Source organism: Physeter macrocephalus, chromosome 17 (assembly GCF_002837175.3).
Source record: "Physeter macrocephalus isolate SW-GA chromosome 17, ASM283717v5, whole genome shotgun sequence".
In the NCBI taxonomy this organism is placed as follows: Eukaryota; Metazoa; Chordata; class Mammalia; order Artiodactyla; family Physeteridae; genus Physeter; species Physeter macrocephalus.
The window spans coordinates 14,882,211-14,900,720 of NC_041230.1; the positions used below are offsets into that span (position 1 = coordinate 14,882,211).

General features: G+C 42.9%; 1 protein-coding gene across 6 annotated transcripts in view; it reads left to right on the plus strand.

The window, feature by feature from the left end:
* CEP89 (centrosomal protein 89) overlaps positions 1-18,510 on the plus strand; it is an 83,838-nt gene that overhangs the window by 38,246 nt on the left and 27,082 nt on the right. For all 6 annotated transcript variants that reach the window (XM_055078976.1, XM_055078977.1, XM_055078978.1 and 3 more), the window contains 5 exons: positions 2,894-2,944; positions 3,110-3,193; positions 5,257-5,360; positions 8,413-8,528; positions 10,268-10,448. In XM_055078976.1, coding sequence (XP_054934951.1) covers positions 2,894-2,944; positions 3,110-3,193; positions 5,257-5,360; positions 8,413-8,528; positions 10,268-10,448 — 536 coding nt within the window. The remainder of the gene's footprint in view (positions 1-2,893; positions 2,945-3,109; positions 3,194-5,256; positions 5,361-8,412; positions 8,529-10,267; positions 10,449-18,510) is intronic.

An 18,510-nucleotide genomic window follows, 5' to 3' on the forward strand; every position in this document is an offset into this window, starting at 1 on the left:
TTGTGTATCTGTCAGGATGAATGGATAAAGAAAATGTGGAATATGTCACATGTTTTATAGATATACATATATATATATACACACATATACATATATATAAAAAACATATGACATACAGTGGAATATTATTCAGCCTTAAAGAACAAGGCAGTTCTGTCACTTGCAACATGGGTGAGCATGGAGGGTATTATTCTAAGTGAAATAAGCCAGATAAAGGACAATACTGCTTGGTGTCACTTATATGTGGAATCTGAAAAAAAGAAGTCAAACTCATAGAAACACAGAGTAGAATGGTGACTGCCATGGGCTGGGGGGAATAGTCAAGTAAAAGGGTATGAACTTTCAGGTATAAGATGAATGAGATCTGAGGATCCAACGTATAACGTGGTGACTATAGTTGATAATACTGTACTGTATAGTTGAAACTTGCTAAGAGAGTAGAACTTGTGTTCTCTCCCCACAAAATGGTAAATATGTGGGGTGATGGGTGTGTAATTAACTTGGAGGTGGAGATCCTTTCACAATGTATGCGTATATAAAGAGAGGAGACAGACTAGGTTTTACTTTAGAAGCAGGATTGCAGAATTCAATTCGACAGACTCTCACTGAGCAAACCACTACGCTATTTTTGAGGTTCTGAGCAAACCTCAAAAATTGTGTGGAACAAGAGGACCCAGCAGCTCAGGTCTGTGCCCTGGAGGCTCATGTGTGTGAGGGTTGTGTGGGGCTGGAGGCGCGGGTGGGGGTGTCAGGACGCCCAGCTCACTGGCTCCTACTTGGATCGGGGGGGTGGGGGGGGCGGCGGGGGAAGCCAGGTGTGTACGGTGTTGTCACGTGGCTCCTGGGAGTTCAGGGCAGCTTTATGGGCTGCTTTCTTTCTTTTTGAAGTAGGACTTAGGTTTAAATTTTTTAAATATCAGCTTTGAGATATAATTCACATACCATCTAATTCACCCATTTAAAGTATACAATTCAGTGATTTTTTAGTGTATTCACAGAACAGTGCAACCATCACCACGATCAATTTTAGAACATTTTCATCACAACAAGAAAACTCACAGCAAGAAATCTCACACCTGTTAGCGGTCATGCCCCCTTTTTTCCCACCACCCACATTGGCCCTGACAACTACTACTTTCTGTCTCTGTGGATTTGCCTTCTCTGAATGTTTTATATAACTGGAATCATACAACAGGTGGTCTTTTGTGGCTGACTTCTTTCACTTAACATAATGTTAACTTTTTTTTTTTTTTTAACAAAAATATTAAAGTTCCTGGGGTCCTATGATCCAAAACAGGCTTCCTAGGCCAGGGCCTTCTGCAGGGCTGTGGGCAAGCCAGTTCTCTTTCAGAAGGTTGTGGGCAGGCAGGCCTAGTGACTGGCTGCTGCCCTCACCCGCCCCCCAAAATGTGCACACCATTCTACCCTTTGCGGCCACCATTCTCCATAACAGTCTCCCCGATGCCTCCAGCCAGAGGTGATCTCTCTCTCTCCAACCATTGCAGGCTTCTGTTTGTACCACTCTCAAGGCACGTTCTGCCCTGTGCTATGTTAGAAGACCCATCTCTGTGTGGAACTATACAATCCTTGTAAACAGTGAAATGTGCTGTAACGTCCATAATGGCTTAGTGAGCTTTCAGTGTTTGCTGAATGAATCATGAGATGGTAAACGCATTAGAAAATTTTTGTTGAATAAGGAATTACTGCTACCAGGTTTGGCCTCTTACTGTAAACAACTAGAAAACCAGGCAGAATAAATAATACAACTCTCTACAGACATCAGACAGCAGGCAGCTCTGTGATCATGGGGAGAAGGAGGATAAATAGATGAGCCTTATGATCACATTGCTTTCTGCTCGGAGGCACTCTCGGATAACATTGCAGGGTGGAGCAATGCAAGCGGAGTCCAGCAGTCTGAATTGAAGAGACAGATTAGATCTGGGGAAGCAGAGGAGACTAGGATTTGTGGGGCAGGAACACCAGAGAGGAGGGAGCCATGGCAAGAGCTACATAAATCCACATGGGGTTCCTTGCAGTCCTTTGCTGAACACTAATCTGCACATGTGTAGGATGAAACTCTGTGAGGCCAGGCAGAAAACAAGTTCAGGGAGCTGTGAGCTAAAAGTAATTAGCACCTGGAGACCTTTGGGTTCTGACCAGCCAGAGTGGGGAGACCTTGGTGAACACTGCAGCGTTGAGTAAAGAGTCCAGAAGGGCCATGCCTTAGCAGTATGGCTAAACCAGCCTTTCAGTAAAGACCCACCCTAGCCAGGGTAAAAAGACGAGCCTCAAAAACATCGTCTTTTGTGCGTACCTTAAGAGCCTACAAAAGAAAAAGAAGAAAACAAAACACTTTAAAAGAAGACAACAAAATCTAGACACTCAACAACATAATGCTGAAAAAGTTTTATTGGCATCCAATAAAAAATTATTAGATATGTTCCACATTTTAAAATACTGAAAAGTTTTGACAACTAAATGCAACATGTAATCCTGGATTGGATTCTTGACCAGAAAAGGACATCAGTGGGAAAATAGGCAAAATTTCAGTATAGTCTGTAGATTAGAATACAGTATTGCATCAGTCTTGTTTTCCTGATTTTTATGATGGTACTGTGGTCAGATAGATGAATGCTTTTAGGAAATATACATTGAAGTATTTAGAGGAAAAGGAGCATTATGTCTATAAATTACTCTCAAACACTTCAGATAATTTTATATATATATATATATATATATATATATATATATATACACAAATATATCAATTTATATACACACACACACAAGATTCCTAGATAGCTGATGCCCAGTCTAGGTTAAGAATAGCTAAGACTTGAAATTTCAGAGGAAGTGTAATTTAATTTGTCTTCACCATGTGTTTTGTTTTTAGAGTTTAAATATTGAAGGCCTCCCATCAAAGGGCCCTATACCGCCCTGGCTGGTGAGTGAAAGTTATTTAATTTCAGGGGCCATATTTTCTGGGCTATAATTGAATAGCTGTTACAAACCATTCCAAATGAAGTATATTTTCTTTCCTTTTTAAAGATGTGCTGATTGTGTTTAGATGTAAGAAAGATATTAACCTTCTTTATTCCATGATGTTCAGGTGGATACAAAGTACCTGTCCCCCTTGTTGCTGGCCTATGAAGACAGAATGAAAGAGAAGGACGAGCTCAATGCCAGCCTTCAGGTAGGTGGGCAAAAGTCTCAGAAGAACAAGATTTGTAGAAAAGAAGACCGATTCAAACTTGGAAGCAATATTTTGAAGATAGGTATAGCCAACATCTAGCAGGTACTCAAGTGTTTGTTAAAAGAAGGAAAGAAGGAAAAAAAAAAAAAGAAAGAAGGAGGGAGTGTAGCAGGGTGGGGACACCCACCTGCTACAGGGGATGTCTGTAGCCGGGGAGAAGGAAGAGGGAAGGCAGGAGAGAGTGATGGGCAGATCTGGAGGGGTGGGTTGAGATTGATGGGAGAAGTATGGAGGGACGGGGTGGTGCAGCATTGGAAGCCGTGGTTTCCCAGACAGGCAGCCCCACATGGGCTGGGGTCTTGGGGTGCGGAGAAGGCAGCAGTGGGAGGTGCTACTTTCCTGGTCCTGTGCAGCTGCAAACAGCCCTGGTAAAGGGGACATTTGGGCAGACAAGGAAGGTAGAAGACCGGGGATGTTTTAGGCAGAGTTAGATGCTCCTTAATTCTATGAAGAGCTGACCCCCAGGAAGTCTAATTACTGAGCTGTTGGTAGTGGTGGGGAAGTGAGGTTTTTGTTTGTTTCTGCCGTGTTCACTCTTTTTCATGGGAATGGCTCCTGGAGCAGAGTTCATTCTAATGATACAGGAAACCAAGGCTGTGCAGGTGTTATAGATACGTCCCATGCCTTTCCGTGCTGCGAACCTCTATGTTCCTTATTTAAGTGACCAAAGAGATCCCTGGAATTGGAGGGATCCAGGGAGAAAAGAGTTGGTATTTCTCAGATCCCTGATTGGAAGGGTCTGTTAAGAGTCACCCAGCCTGTTCTTGTTCTGCTGTCCCACGTACATGGCCCACGTAATGCAGTTGTGAACCTTTTCTCCTAGGCTTTCTGTTGGACTCTTAATTTTTTAAGAGGGTGAATTAATCTTGTACAATTGGTTAAGTATCAATCCAAATAGTAAAAATACTTATTTAGTGCTCCTTCTAAAATAGGGTTCGGGAAACATTTTCTGTAAACATTTACTTAGTATAAATTTTAGGCTTTGGGGGCCATGGAGTCTCTATTTGCAGCTACTCAGCTCTGCTACTGTAGCATGAAAGCGGGCTGCAGAGCAGGTGTGAACGAATGGGTGTGGCTATGTTCCAGTAAAACTTTATTGACAATACAGGCAGCTGGCCTGTGGGCTGTAGTTGGCCCCACCCATGTTCTGAAAAAGGGCCAGTGGACCGCTAGCAATTGGGGAGCGCGTTTGGGCAGAAAGATGAGAGAAAGAGAAGTTGCTCGGCGTTGTTGCTTTTTATAAGTATAAATGTCTGCTAGCTGGGAGAAGAATATTTAGAAGCGTCCCAGAATAAATATTAGCACCTAAGATTCTCACCAGAAGACAGCACACGATACTGAAGCTGGCCAAGTGCTAGCTGAGAAAAGTCATGACGGAGGCCACCCAGCGCGAGTGCCACAAACACAGACTGTTAGCAGTTGAAAACAAACCAAGCAACAGTCCTCATGTGGGGGCCAATGAGTGATGAAGCTGGACTGACTGATGGCTTTAAGTAAGGGAGGCTTTCTCGTGATTGTAATGGGGCAAAATTATGAGACTCCAAACCCTGCACTAAGCCCTTCCCCACCAAAATGGGCTTCAGTTAGGATGAAAACTTCTTATTTTTATCTAAAAAGCTCCAATTTATCCTCCAAAGTCTTTAAACAAAGAAAAAGCTATGGCATTTATAGGCATCTCTGCCTTTTTTATTCCCCTTTTTATCTTTTCAAATATTTGGCAGTTATAGAAAAATGTCATCAAGTTAGGAACCGAATATTTAAAACTTGAGGTGCTTTTGTCCCTTGTTCTCTGCCCGGTAGCTGTCTCTTGTGTTTTCTCGCTAGACCGTGAGCCCCTCGAGGGCAGGCACTGGGTGCTGGTATCAAGTTTGAGGCTGCCAGTACTATGAGACTCTGCTTAAAAGCTATTAACATTTGATTTTAGCCACAGCGACAGCATTAGAACTAAGAAATACAGAGATGAATGTATGTGTGTGTTGCAGTTTACATAAATTTTGTTTCAGGAGGAAATGAGAACGTTTAAGACGAGAGTCCAAGAAGTGGTGAAAGAAAATGAAGAACTGCACCAAGAGCTGAATAAGAACAGTCTTGTCACCAGTGAGGAATGGCAAGTGGTGTTGTGCTTCCGGTATTCTGCTAATTAAAAAAAGAAAAGATAATAGGAATAAACTTTATTAAATTGTCAAATATATATGTATTTTAACTAAAACATTTTAATGGAGAGTTTCTAAGAAACTAATAAGGTGTAGTGAAAGCTAGTAAATTATTCGAAACTTGTATTTTATTTTTATTTTTATTATTATTTTTTTTGTGCGGTACGCGGGCCTCCCTCCGCTGTGGCCCCTCCCGCCGCGGAGCACAGGCTCCGGACGCGCAGGCCCAGCGGCCAAGGCTCACGGGCCCAGCCGCTCCGCGGCACGCGGGATCCTCCCGGACCGGGGCGCGAACCCGGTTCCCCCGCATCGGCAGGCGGACGCGCAACCGCTGCACAACCGCTGCGCCACCAGGGGAGCCCCTAAACTTGTATTTTAAAGACTACTTTAAAAATTCTAAATAGGTTTATATATATATAAATATGTATATTTGCTGTCTCCATTTTTATCTTCTGAGGTTGTATTTTTCTAGGGCACTTTTCCCATCCCAAACCTGTTGAGTCACATCCTTTCTTGGGCCCCTCTGATGGCTCCCAGGGCTTTAGGACAGACAGTCCAGGATGAGGCCCTGCACCCCCAGCTCCCACTTGCCCTGCCCCTTCCATTCCCAGGCAGCTGAGTGCTGCCTCACTTCCCTCCCCCCGGAACACCCCTTTCTGCCCTCCTGTACATCCGTTAGGGCCCTGCTCGAATGGTGCTAGTCAGTAGCTCTCCCTGAAGGCAGAGTGAATTGCTCCTTTGTCTCAGTTTCTGACTTGGCCCTAAATACACGCCCTGTCCTTGTACCTGCCATGCTGTGCCTACCTATGTGTCTTCACACCTGTCTCCCTCGTCTCCTTTGGGAGCATCTCAAGGGCAGGGCCATGTCCTGTTCATCTAGCACAGCAGCAACAGATGCCTGTTCAGTGCATTTGAGAAAGTAAATGTCTTCAAAAGTCTAAAGGCAATACCCAAGCAGGACCAAGAAAGCAAAAGCTATTCAGGTATATCTTTTTTTGCCTTGGGTAGGTATGTTATAGTTAATATTTTTTAAATGTCTTAACATCACTGAAAAAAATTAAATATTTTCCATATGTGATGTATGGAAATTTGGAATTGAGTCAACAGCATTCTTACCATTAGGTGGGTTCTCCCTGATTTTATGGCCACTGATGTGTCAGTTGGGACTGGTTGGGCAGCTACTGGATCCTGTTGTACTGTGGCTTCCCCTTTTGCACTTTGATTTTCTTCTGTCAGGGTTCCTAGTGTGTCTCCCCTCAAACCCTCCTTGAATAGTGACCTAGAAAGCAGGTCAGTTGGGCTGCTTCCAGGCTCCCTCTCCCAAACCCTCAGATTCTTTCCCTAACCTTGTGTATAGCTGTAAGTCAAACCTGTTGACTTCTCATTACGGTAAAAACAAATAAATAAATAAAATAAAGGAAAGAAAGGCAGACCCCACTTTGAAATCTGCATGCCCACTATCTTCCCCAGTCCTGTTTATAAGACTTCGAAGTTTGCACCCTGCTCTAGTCCGGTGGCCTGTGGCACAGGGTAGGGATGCAGAAAACTGTTAGTTGTGCACAGGGCCTCCCCCTGCTCTGAACTCACTGTCCTCCAGCTGGGGCAGGACCGGGGCCTCACACTCTGTAGGCAGACCTGCTGCCACCCCGAAGCCCGTCCCAGTCGTGCCCCCGCCTGCCCCGCCTTGGCTGCTGTGCTTGCGCAGCCGCGAGGTGCACTCGGCATGCTGGCTTCACGCGTCAGCAGAGTCTTCCTCCTTAGTTTCAGGTAATTTCTCCATGAACTTCTGGGCTGCAGCTAAACTCTACATTTCTTTCCCTAACTGCCTCTGACCAGCTGGGTAACCTCATGCTTAATGGACCTCAGTTTCTTCACCTAGAAAATGGGAAGGAGCATTAAACTAAATTTGAGGTTTTGACCTTGGAGATCCCTTTCGTTTAAAAAAGAAAGAAAAGGTGGAAGGGAGGGGGGAAGGGAAGGAAAGAAGGAGGAAAGTGGTAGGGAAAGAAGGAAAGAAGGGGGAAGTAAGGAAGGAGGAAGGGAGGGAGGGAGGAAGTCTGATAAGAAAGTCCAAAGTGGAGCTGCTCTGTTTGAGGCAGGCATGAGGAGGCTGGAGCGGCTCCGCCTGGGGGAGCTCCGCTCCGGTACAGGTACAGCGTGGGGCCTCCTCCACACCACAGGTCGGGCAGCTGGTAGGGACGCCTCCGGGTGCCGAGGAGCTAGTGCGCAGCCTCTGTTGAGGGAGGTAATCACTAGAGCTGGACTCCTTTCATCTTTTCTCCCTCCTTCCTCCACCTCACTTTTCTGAGTCTAAAGTGGAAAATTGAGATAATTTACTGCTTTACCATGTACTTTGGGTGGTAAACATTTAACTAGATGATTTCTAAGATCCCTTTAGCTCATTCTCACTGGATTTTGCCATCATGAGGTTGAGCTGAGCTGGGATTTACTTTGCACAAACTGTCAGGATAGGGTTTGCGCATGTGAAATTCAACCTGGGGGGTCTTAGTACAGTTTAAGAACTCTTACAAGGGCTTTTAACAAAGTCATTGTCTTTTGGCAATTATGCTACCGAGTACAAGGGAACATATTGTGCTTAAAATGGGAACTTTCTAAATTCTTTAAAAATATTTCATACTGGCTTCAAAATAATCCACTGGGTGGGGGGATTAGAGGTTTATATAGATGAAACAGGACTGGCCATTTGATAATTGTTCAAGCAGGGCGTTTTGTACATGGGAGTTTCTATTCTATTCTTTCTACTTTTGTATATGTTTGAAATTTTACCTTTTAACAAAGTACTAAAGCAGTTCGTAATTCAAACTTCATTTCTGTCCTTTCCCTCAATTTAATGGAAATGGCAAGACTTACTGTGTTAGTAACATGTTTAGCATTAAAACATGTCATTACCTACAACACATTTGATGCTTTCTTTTAGACTCAGGAGTGTCTCTGTAATCATTCTTCACCTGAATGACAGTATTTAATTTTGTAAATCAATTGTAGGCGTCAGCTTCAGACTCAAGCAGAACTGGTTTTAGAGGAAAACAAGTTGTTGATAGAGCAGTTGGAGATTCAGCAAACAAAAGCCAAGGACACGCACCAGGAGCGTCTCCAGGAAGGTGAGCGGTCCTTCCCGCCAGTGGTGGTGATGCTGTGACGTCGCCATTGTGTCATTTTACACTGGCACCCCTCCACCCCCACCTGAAGACACTGGAAGTCATGTTTTTTAGAACATGTTCTTCTTTACTGAAGGGCAGCTGTTTATGTTATAGCATATCCAGCCATCACCCGTGATGCACTGACTGCTTTCTCTTAGACTCCACGGTGTTGAGTTACTCTCTTTTGTAAATCAGTTGTGATGACAGCTTTAGAGTGAGCAGAACTGAGTTTGGGGGGAAACAGTGTGCCACGTAACTGGGAAAAATCGTGTGAGATGAATATTGGAAACAACGCGAGGACACGTTCCCCAAAATTTGTTGAATGAGTAAATAAGTAGGAACCATTGACTCTCTAAACAGTTTCTCTGTGCTCTCGCCCTTCCTTCAGCGCTGCAGGCGCTGCCGTAGCTTAAATCTCCATCAGATCCTTTCTGTGAGCGCCTCCTCTCCCCACACGTCCCCCCCCACCGCCCGCCCTGACGCCCCATCTCAGGAGCCTCACAGCGTATGACAGTGGACTTTGAAGTGGCCAGACTGAGTCATTTATTCCACTTCGATTAAAACCAAAACTTATGAACACAAAAGAGAGTGGTATTTTTTTTTTCCTTTGGCTTTACTGATTTTGCTTTTCCGGTGAAGAGCAATGTAGGACAGGAGGCCAAGATACAAGCTGTCTTCTGTGAGCCAGCGTGAGTCCTTTCTGTTTCCCCTTCTGCACCTGTTATTCAGCGGCTCCCCTTTCCACACCACGGAAGAGTCTGCTACCAGCCCCTGCTGTAGCTGACGCTGCGGGGCTGGCGCTTCGCTTGTGTCTGCCGGCCAGGCCGGGTCCGCAGTGAGAGCAGTTGTCAATCCAGCAGGAGTTTCCTCCCCATAGGCTGAGCAGGCACAGGAGTAGCTGCCTTTGTCCTGGCACTGCTTGGGGTGGAGGGGAGAGAAAGCCTCAAATATCAGAGACGACAGGGAAATTAATTTCATATTTACTGAGCTTAATCTCAAACACAGCAGATCTAAACAGGTAGGATGATTATTTTGGCCTGTGTGATTCAGTCAGCTGCCCATGTTATTTTCCCATTTCCCAGAAACAGCTATTCATTTCGATCAACTAAATGTTTTCACAGAACAGAAAGATTTAGAGTTCTACGCTGTAATACTTCTGAGTGCTAGTTTCAGCAGATGCCCAGGAAGTGTCTTAATATTACATACTTCCATGTCACTTAGGATGAAAATATTTATGATTTACTTTAGATGTAGGACACTAAACATAAAAAGTTAATGAAGAAAGGGAAGAAAAACAAATTCTGCCCTTAGTTGGGCCATACTTGATGTCCTGAAAATCTTGAAAATCTTGCAGTTTTAGGGACGACCTCATGAGGTACGCTTGTACATCTGTGTGTGACTTAAGGCTTCAGTCTTTAGAAAGTCAGTTCCTTGAAGACTGGAATCATGTCTTGTTAAATATTATATATTTAACGATAATATCAGTATATTGATCCCCAGTAAGAAAGTGTATATTTAGCGACTATTTAATATAGGGACAGTAATTGCTAAGTACAAAGCCTTTGGTATTAATTTCTAAATCGCCAGCACATTTTTTTTAAAGATCATCTTTTATAAGCTCTCACTAGTATTAGTAATCAGTAATCATGCTTTATTAGCTCTTCTGTACCAAGTCTTTATCCATCTCTTTTGTGTTTCAGTTTCTAAACTGACTAAACAGCTAATGCTTCTGGAGACTAAAACACAGAACCAAGAAAAGGAGCTAACTAAAAGTAAGGAGCAATTGGACACTTTACGGACGGAATGCCAGGAACTAAAAATACAGTTGGACAGCAAAGTTGCAATAGAAGTTCACACTTCAATTGTAAATGAATTAAAAAGGTAAGGACTCAATGTCTTTTCAAGCGTTAATGTGTCACCATGCCTGTTGTTATAGGCAGGTAGAGAGAGGGCGCTCCCTCTTTTTTTTGAGTCATTTAGCTACACCAGCACAGGTGTCCAAGACTAAGAATGGTAAATATTTTATTAAAGTAGAACAAGGCTGTCCTTGAGGGCTGTGGTCTACAGTTTGTGTGTATGTATATGATTTTTTCCCCTACTGTTCCAGCCTCTCTTGTTTTTAGATCCAAAGACAATTTAAAGTAGTAGAACTGGAAATCTAGATCTCCAGTAATGGGGAACTGGTGAAATGAAAGGATAGAACCATAAAATGAAATACAGTACAGCCATTAAACATGATGTCACAGAAGAATATTTTTGACATTGGAAAACAGCCACAATATATTTGTAAGTGAAGAGATTAGGTTACAAAACAGTATGTACAGAATGATTGCAGTTTTATTTAAAAAGAAAAAAGGGATGTGTGTGTGTGTGTGTGTGTATGTGTGTGTGTGTGTATTAAGCTGACCAACCATCCCAGTTTGCCTGGGACTGAGGGGTTTCCCAGGATGCGGGACTTCTCGTGTTAACGAAGATGACTGGGACAAGTTCATCACTCTCGTGTGTGTATGTCTGTCTGTGTCTGTATAATTACATATATGTATATAAAATTACTTATATACCATACGTACATAGAGAAAGGATTGGAAGAATGGAAAAATAGTAATAGAAATTATCTTTGGCAGGTGAAATTATGGGTGTATCAGCAGTCAGTGTTCTCCAAAGAAACAGCCAATAGGATGTGTATAGGATATGTATATATATATTTGGAGAGAGCGAGAGAGATTTATTTTAAGGAGCGGCTCATGCAGTTGTGAGGGCTGGCAAATCCAGGCTCCATAGGGCAGCCCAGCTGGCTGGGGACTCAGGCTGGAACCTGAGACTATGTTATGGTGTTGAGGCAGAATTCTTTCTTCTTTGGGAGACCTCAGTTTTTGCTCATAAGGTCTTCAAGTAATGGGATGAGGCCTGCCCATGTTATCAAGGATGATCTCCCTTACTTAAAGTCAACTGACTGAGATGTTAGGCACGTCTACAAAATACCTTCACAGAAACATCTAACGAGTATTTGACCAAACAACTGGGCACCATAGACTAGCCAAGATGACGCATAAACTTAACTATCATGATGAGTAATGTAATGTAAATTTTCTTTGTGTTTTCTCTACTTTCCAAGTGTTCTGTTATGAACACATATTACTTTTGTAATAGAGAAGAAATAATTTTTTAAATGGTGGGGCTTTCAGCTCAAGGTGGTTGGTGTGGGGGAATAAATGAGTTAGTGCATACAAAGTGCTTAGGTTGGTGTATCAGTTAATGCTGATGATAACAAGTACAGAAACCCAGTGTTTTGACTATACTATTGCATGCTGTCTGGGCCAGATCTGTACTTTACTTTTCTGTTCCAGTAGAGGAAGGAAATTTTTTTTGAAGTCATATTCATCTTTATGATTTTATTTTCCTCAAATACCCACTCCTGTGGCTCATTTTTTTTTTTTTATGGATGCGTCATAACCACATATCCTAATAGCCCCCTAGAGGTGAGTATAAAAGGTATAAAAAATTTCTGAAGGGAGCCACTAATTGAAGGCAATGGGAGATGTGGTCATGGAAGAAACAAACATGTCACCAAATCTCTTTTAAGTAGAAACTGGGTCAGGAGTGTAGTGGCTCAGAAGGCACTTGACTGGGAGGTGTTTCCTGCTAGTCTCAGCCTGTCATAGCGATGCTGTGGGATAGAAATGCCTGAAGCACTGACCTGGGCCATCCTACTTGTGGCGAGCTACCCCCTCCCACCCCAGCCCCGCCCAAGCGTTGTATTGGCTGGGCTGGCCCTTACAGTTCTTATTCTGATCGTAAGATGCACCCCAGCAGCACCGTCAGGAGACGCTGAAGAAACAAGTTTCGTTCCTCACAGGTCCTGGAGGGTTCCCGGTACACCGGGGGCCACACAACAAGGTCGAGGGGAGAGAGAGAGAGACAGCGCAGACCTGAGATTCTGCCCTTCTGGGGGTCAAGGGTGAAGTGCCTAGGGTTTCACGGGTTCACTCTTTACTGGCGAAAGCAGGAATTTGGGTGCAGGAAGGGGGCCACTGAAGCGGTCAGTTACCTAGGTCACCCAGAGCTTTCTAAAAGGGGGACCTTATGGGCAAGACGGCCTGGCTCTTTGTCTAGTTGTGTGGCCGGCAGTGTGTTTATTCGAGAAGAATATCTTTGAAATGGAAGCCTCAGCAATCAAAAGCTTAGTGTCAAGCACTTACATCACAGTCAGAAAAGCCGATTGTCAGGTTCTTACCGAGGGAAAGCCTTTGTGCCAGCTTTTTGCCGAGAGGCTTTGGGCTCCGAGTTGACAGGTGGGGTAGGGCATAGAGGAATGAGGAGGGTGGAGGTGGGGGAGTGTTGAGCCTGTTGGCGCTCTTGGAAGGGGCAGTGTTTGCTTGGAGAGGAAATCTGTAACGTGGGAAGAGGGGCATGGATTCATCAGAGACGGAATATGTGAATTCAGGGAAGTGTGCAGAGGCGGTACCAAGACCTGGTAGAAAAATAGGCAAAATAAGGAGAAGGAAACTCAGAGTGTTTTGGTCTGGGCTACTACACACAGGGGCCAAGGACATCTTGGAGCCAAGGACACCTTGGAGTTAGGCTAAAGGTGGCAGAAGGGCCTCTGGGGCTTCAGTGCACTTGCCCTCTGGTTGCCTCAGTGAGGGGGATGCCTTCCCATGCTGCTGTCATAATAGAGATAACGCCACATACAAAAGAGGAATTATTAACTAGCAGCAGAGCGGCTGTTGAACTAGCTCCTACAATGGGGGTGAGTCTGAGTTAGGAAAGGGTTGTACCTCAGGCAAAGGTGAGGTCATGAAGAAAAGATTTTTATCTATGTAGGAAAAGGTTGGGTTGAACCTGTGCTCAGTGAGCTTCTGGGTGTGGTGCATATGTGTTGTTCTCCTATCCTGTTGAAGGCAGTGCAGATAATAAACCCAGAGTGGCTTATCCATTTTGTCTCGCTTGTTCTACTTATTGACAACCATGCCTGGAAGGAACTGTGATGCAGGAAACGGCAGAAGCTTATTTTCCTAGTGAACTGTCCAGTTGGCTGAGACTTAGACTGGTGGTTACAACTTGAAGCTTAGATTGCTCTTTGCTTTTACTGTTGCCTGGAAAGCTCGAGCTTACTTGGCTTGGGTGATGGGAGAGAAACCGGGTGTTACGTCACTAAAGAAATTTAGCAAACTCTTGGGGAGAGCTAAGGGTTTGCGGTGACTAGTGGTATCTGCAAAAGGCAAGCCTTCCTTATTCTGGTTTTGCGGGGTCCTGTATCCTAAAGTGAAGCCAACTATTCACATAACTCACCTACACAGACGGAGTCCTGGTCATCAGTCAGCGATGTGTCTGCTGACACAGGCACCAGGACAGAACAGTCCCCTACTACAGTGCACACCAAATACCCAGTCTTCATCCTAAAGTAAGAACAGATGGCTAGATGTGACCAACAGCAAGGAGCATTGGGTGTAGGGGGGAAATTGCAATGGAGGGAGACCTAGATGAGCAGAGAAACTCACTTCAAAGGAAACTGAGATTACACAGAGAACTGAGGAGAGTTTTTTGGCCGCGCCAGGCGGCTTGCGAGATCTCAGCTCCCCAACCAGGGATTGAACCCAGGACCTTGGCAGTGAAAGCCCGGAATCCTAACCCACTAGGCCATCGAGGACCTCCCAAGGAGAGTTTAAAAGAATAAAATGCCATGGCAAAAAAAGTGTAATCACTAAATAAGAAAAATTAAAAACGATTACCAGAATTTTCAAAAAAAATCAGTAGAAGCACTGAAAGATAAATTTGTGGATTCACCTAGAACATCAGGAAACAAACAGTTGGGAATGGAGAGAAAAGATAACAGATGGAAGACCCATCCAAGAGGTCCAGCCTCAGATCATCAGGAATCACAGAGAGATTAAAGAAAATGGAAAGGGAGACGTTAATAGTTGAAGGGCATTTCCAGATCTCTGAAGCTGTTGATTAAAAGCACCCACAGAACCCAGAATTATCAGACAACGACAACTGGTGGCTGTGTGCTTAAAGAAAGAAAAGACAAGCTCCAAATTGTCTTCAGGGAACTATAAAACGTGACAATAGTGGGTTTGAAAAGGAAGAAATAGAATTTTTAGAACTGAAAAATACAAACTCAGTGGATGGGCTTAACTACAGATTAGACACAGCTGAATTGTGAAATAGTGAACTGAAATAGGTCAGAAGGAAAACTAGTTCGGGATGACATAGAGTGTTCAAAGTTTGAGGTACCACTAGACTGGAGACAAGAATCAGCACAGGGATATACTTAAATCAAAAGGAGTGGTTAGAGACAGGATAGCTGAGAATCTTCCCCAACCGAAGATGATGATACATGGTTTGTGCTAGCCCGACCGGGACAGTTTCCTTCAGAGGAGTTCAGCGGTAGCAGGCTCTTAACAGGGGTGCTGTGGTCCCTTAAATATTAGCTTCAGAGTGCTGGATACAAGCAAACCCTGGATGACCTAGAATTTTATTACCAGAAAAAATCCCTTTCAGAAGTGAAGTCAAATAAATCCAACCCAAACTGAGTGTCACCACCAGCAGCCCTGCATTAAAGGCAATTCTAAAGGAGGGTAGAGAAGGCATAAGTCTGGAGGAGGAAAGTAACTCAAGGTGGGACGTCTGAGAAGCAAGATGGAACTAAAATACAGTGGTAAATTTGTGGATGAATGTAAATGAACATTGATTCTATAAACCAATAATGGTAATATCTTTGGGGACTTAAAAATACATAGAATTAAAATGTACAACAAAATAGCATATAATTAGTGAGGGTGGTAAATGGAATTTGTGTTCTAAAGTCTGTATCATTCAGAAGAGGATAAAGGTGTTGATTATAGTTTGAAAATATGCATGATGAAATTTCTGGGAACAGAATGTGTTTAACTTCTAAACTAGTATAGGGAAAGAAAGAATGATTTTTTTAAAAAGTAATCCAAATGATGTCAAGAAAAGGTAGAACAAGTGGGAAAACAGAAAACACAAAATAAAATGTTAGATTTAAAACAAATATATCGGTAGTAGGGAAAGTGAAATAGAGAAGCTCATCACTCACAGGTCCTGGATGAGGTGCACAGCTCTCCTCGTGGGGCCACGTGGGAGGTCAAGGCAGGTGCAGGCAGAGAGAAGCCGCAGGACCTGGGGCACATGCCTTTATTAGGGTCCGTGGGTGGAGTGTCTTGGGCTTCCTGGGCTAAGGCCAATTGGTCAGTTCAAACCAGAAAAGAGCAGGGTTTTGGTAAGGTTCAAGGGGGAGAGGGGATTCTTACCTAATGGGCGCATGAGGGGAAGGCCCTGCGAGGTGAGGAAGGAGGGTCGTTGGGGGCATGATATCAGGAACTTACATTGACTTGTGACTCTGCTGGCTGTTATAGGGCCTGCGCTCCAGAGCGGGGCTAGTGTCAGTTCAAGACCCCTGCAGGCCGCTTGGCCACATAAAATGGATGCCAAGGCAGCAGTATCACGGAGTAGTTTACCAAAACTCTCAACAGCAACTCTGTGTTGTCGTTAAGATATACATCTCAAACATAAGGACACAGAAAGTGCAAAAGTAAAAGGACAGGAAGAGCTATACTGCTCAAACACGAACCAAGAGAAAGGTGGTAAATTATATTAACATCTGAGAAGATAAATGTTAAAGACTCCACATAACAAAGAGGATCAACTCATAGAGATAAAAAGTTCAATCCATCAAATAGATGCACCTAAAAATAAGTTCGTGCCAATACATTTGGAAATTTAGATGAAATAGTCACATTCGTTGAAAAATATAACTTGTCAAAACGGACTTATAAAGAGAAGGAATACCTGAATATTCCTTTAGTCATTAAAGAAATTGAATCCAAAGATCTTCCCTTGAAGAAAACTACCGGCCTAGATACCTTCACAAAAGAGCTCTAAAAATATTCAAGGAGGAAATAATTCTAGTCTCACCTAAATGCTTCTTAAAGAACAGAAAAAGAGTTAATGCTCTCTAATTCATTTTATGAGGTAAATATAACCTTGATACCAAACCCCAACAATGATGGTATAAGAAAGAAAATTACATTTCATTTTCACACATGAATCTAGATGTAAAAACTCTAAAAACAGTGTTAGTAATAGATGTGAACTTCTTTAATGGTTCTGCTGAAAAATAAAACTACAGTAAACGTCACTCTCAGTGGTGGAATGTTGCAAGCTTTCCTATTGAGACTGGAAACAGTACAGAGATGCCCTCTGATACCATTTCTAAACAGCATAAACAACCTTGGTTACTAAATGGTAACTAGTGCACATGGCAAGAAAAAGAAAAGTTATAAAGTTTGGGAAGAAAGAAATAATAGTGTCATTATTTATAGATGATAGAATTCCATATGTAGAAAACAGATCTGCAAATACATCATTAGAAATAATAATAGACTTTTGCACTACAGTAATCAGAACAGCGTGTCATCGGCACAAAAATAGAAATGTGGATCGATGGAACAGAATAGAGACCCCAGAAATAAACCCACACACACCTATGGTCAATTAATCTTTGACAAAGGAGGCAAGAATATACAATGGGAAAAAGATAAGTCTCTTCAGCAAGTGGTGTTGGGAAAGTTGGACGGCCACATGTAAAGTGAAGTTAGAACACACCCTCTCACCATACACAAAAATAAACTCAAAATGGCTTGAGGACTTAAACATAAGACGTGACACCGTAAAACTCGTAGAAGAGAACATAGGCAAAACATTCTCTGACGTAAATCATACCAAGGTTTTCTAAGGTCAGTCTCCCAAGGCAACAGAACTAAAAACGAAAGTAAACAAATGGGACCTAATCAAACTTACAAGCTTTAGCTCAGCAAAGGGAACCATAAACAAAATGAAAAGACAACCTACAGAATGGGAGAGAATATTTGCGAACGATGCAACCATCAAGGGCTTAATTTCCCAAATATACAAACAGCTCATACAACTCAGTAACAACAACAACAAAAAAACCCAATTGAAAAATGGGCAGAAGACCTAAAGAGACATTTCTCCAAAGAAGACATACAAATGGCTAATATCCACATGAAAAGATGCTCAACATCGCTAATTATTAAAGAAATGCAAATCAGAACTACAGTGAGGTACCACCTCATGCTGGTCAGAATGGCCATCATTAAAAACTCTACAAATAACAAATGCTGGAGAGGGTGTTGAGAAAAGAGAACCTTCCTACAGTGTTGGTGGGAATGTAAGTTAGTGCAGCCACTGTGGAAAACAGTATGGAGGTTCCTCAGAAAATTAGAAATAGAATTACCATATGATCTAGCAGTCCCACTCCTGGGCATATATCCAGACAAAACTAGAATTCAAAAAGATATATGCACCCCTAAGTTTATAGCAGCACTATTCACAATAGCCAAGACATGGAAACAACCTAAATGTCCATCAGCAGATGAATGGATAAGGAAGATGTAGTACATATATACAGTGAAATACTACTCAGCCATAAAAATAATAACAAAATAATGCCATTTGCAGCAACATGGATGCAGCTAGAGATTATCATACTAAGTAAGTCAGAAAGACAAATACTGCATGATATCACTTATATGTAGAATCTAAAATATGACACTATGGGTCGTTGGGGGCGCTTGGCCACATAAAATGGATGTGGATAAAAATGAACCTATCTTATCTGTGAAACACAAACAGAATCACGGGCATAGAGAACAGACTGGTGGTTGCCAAGGGGGAGGGGTGTGGGAGAGGGATGGATTGGAAGTCTGGGGTTAGCAGATGCAAACTGGTTTATATAGAATGGATAAACAACAAGGTCCTACTGCATAGCACAGGGAACTATATTCAATCCTGTGATAAACCATAATGGAAAAGAGTATGAAAAAGAATGTATATACATATAACTGAGTCACTTTGCTGTACAGCAGTAATTAACACAACATTGTAAATCAACTAT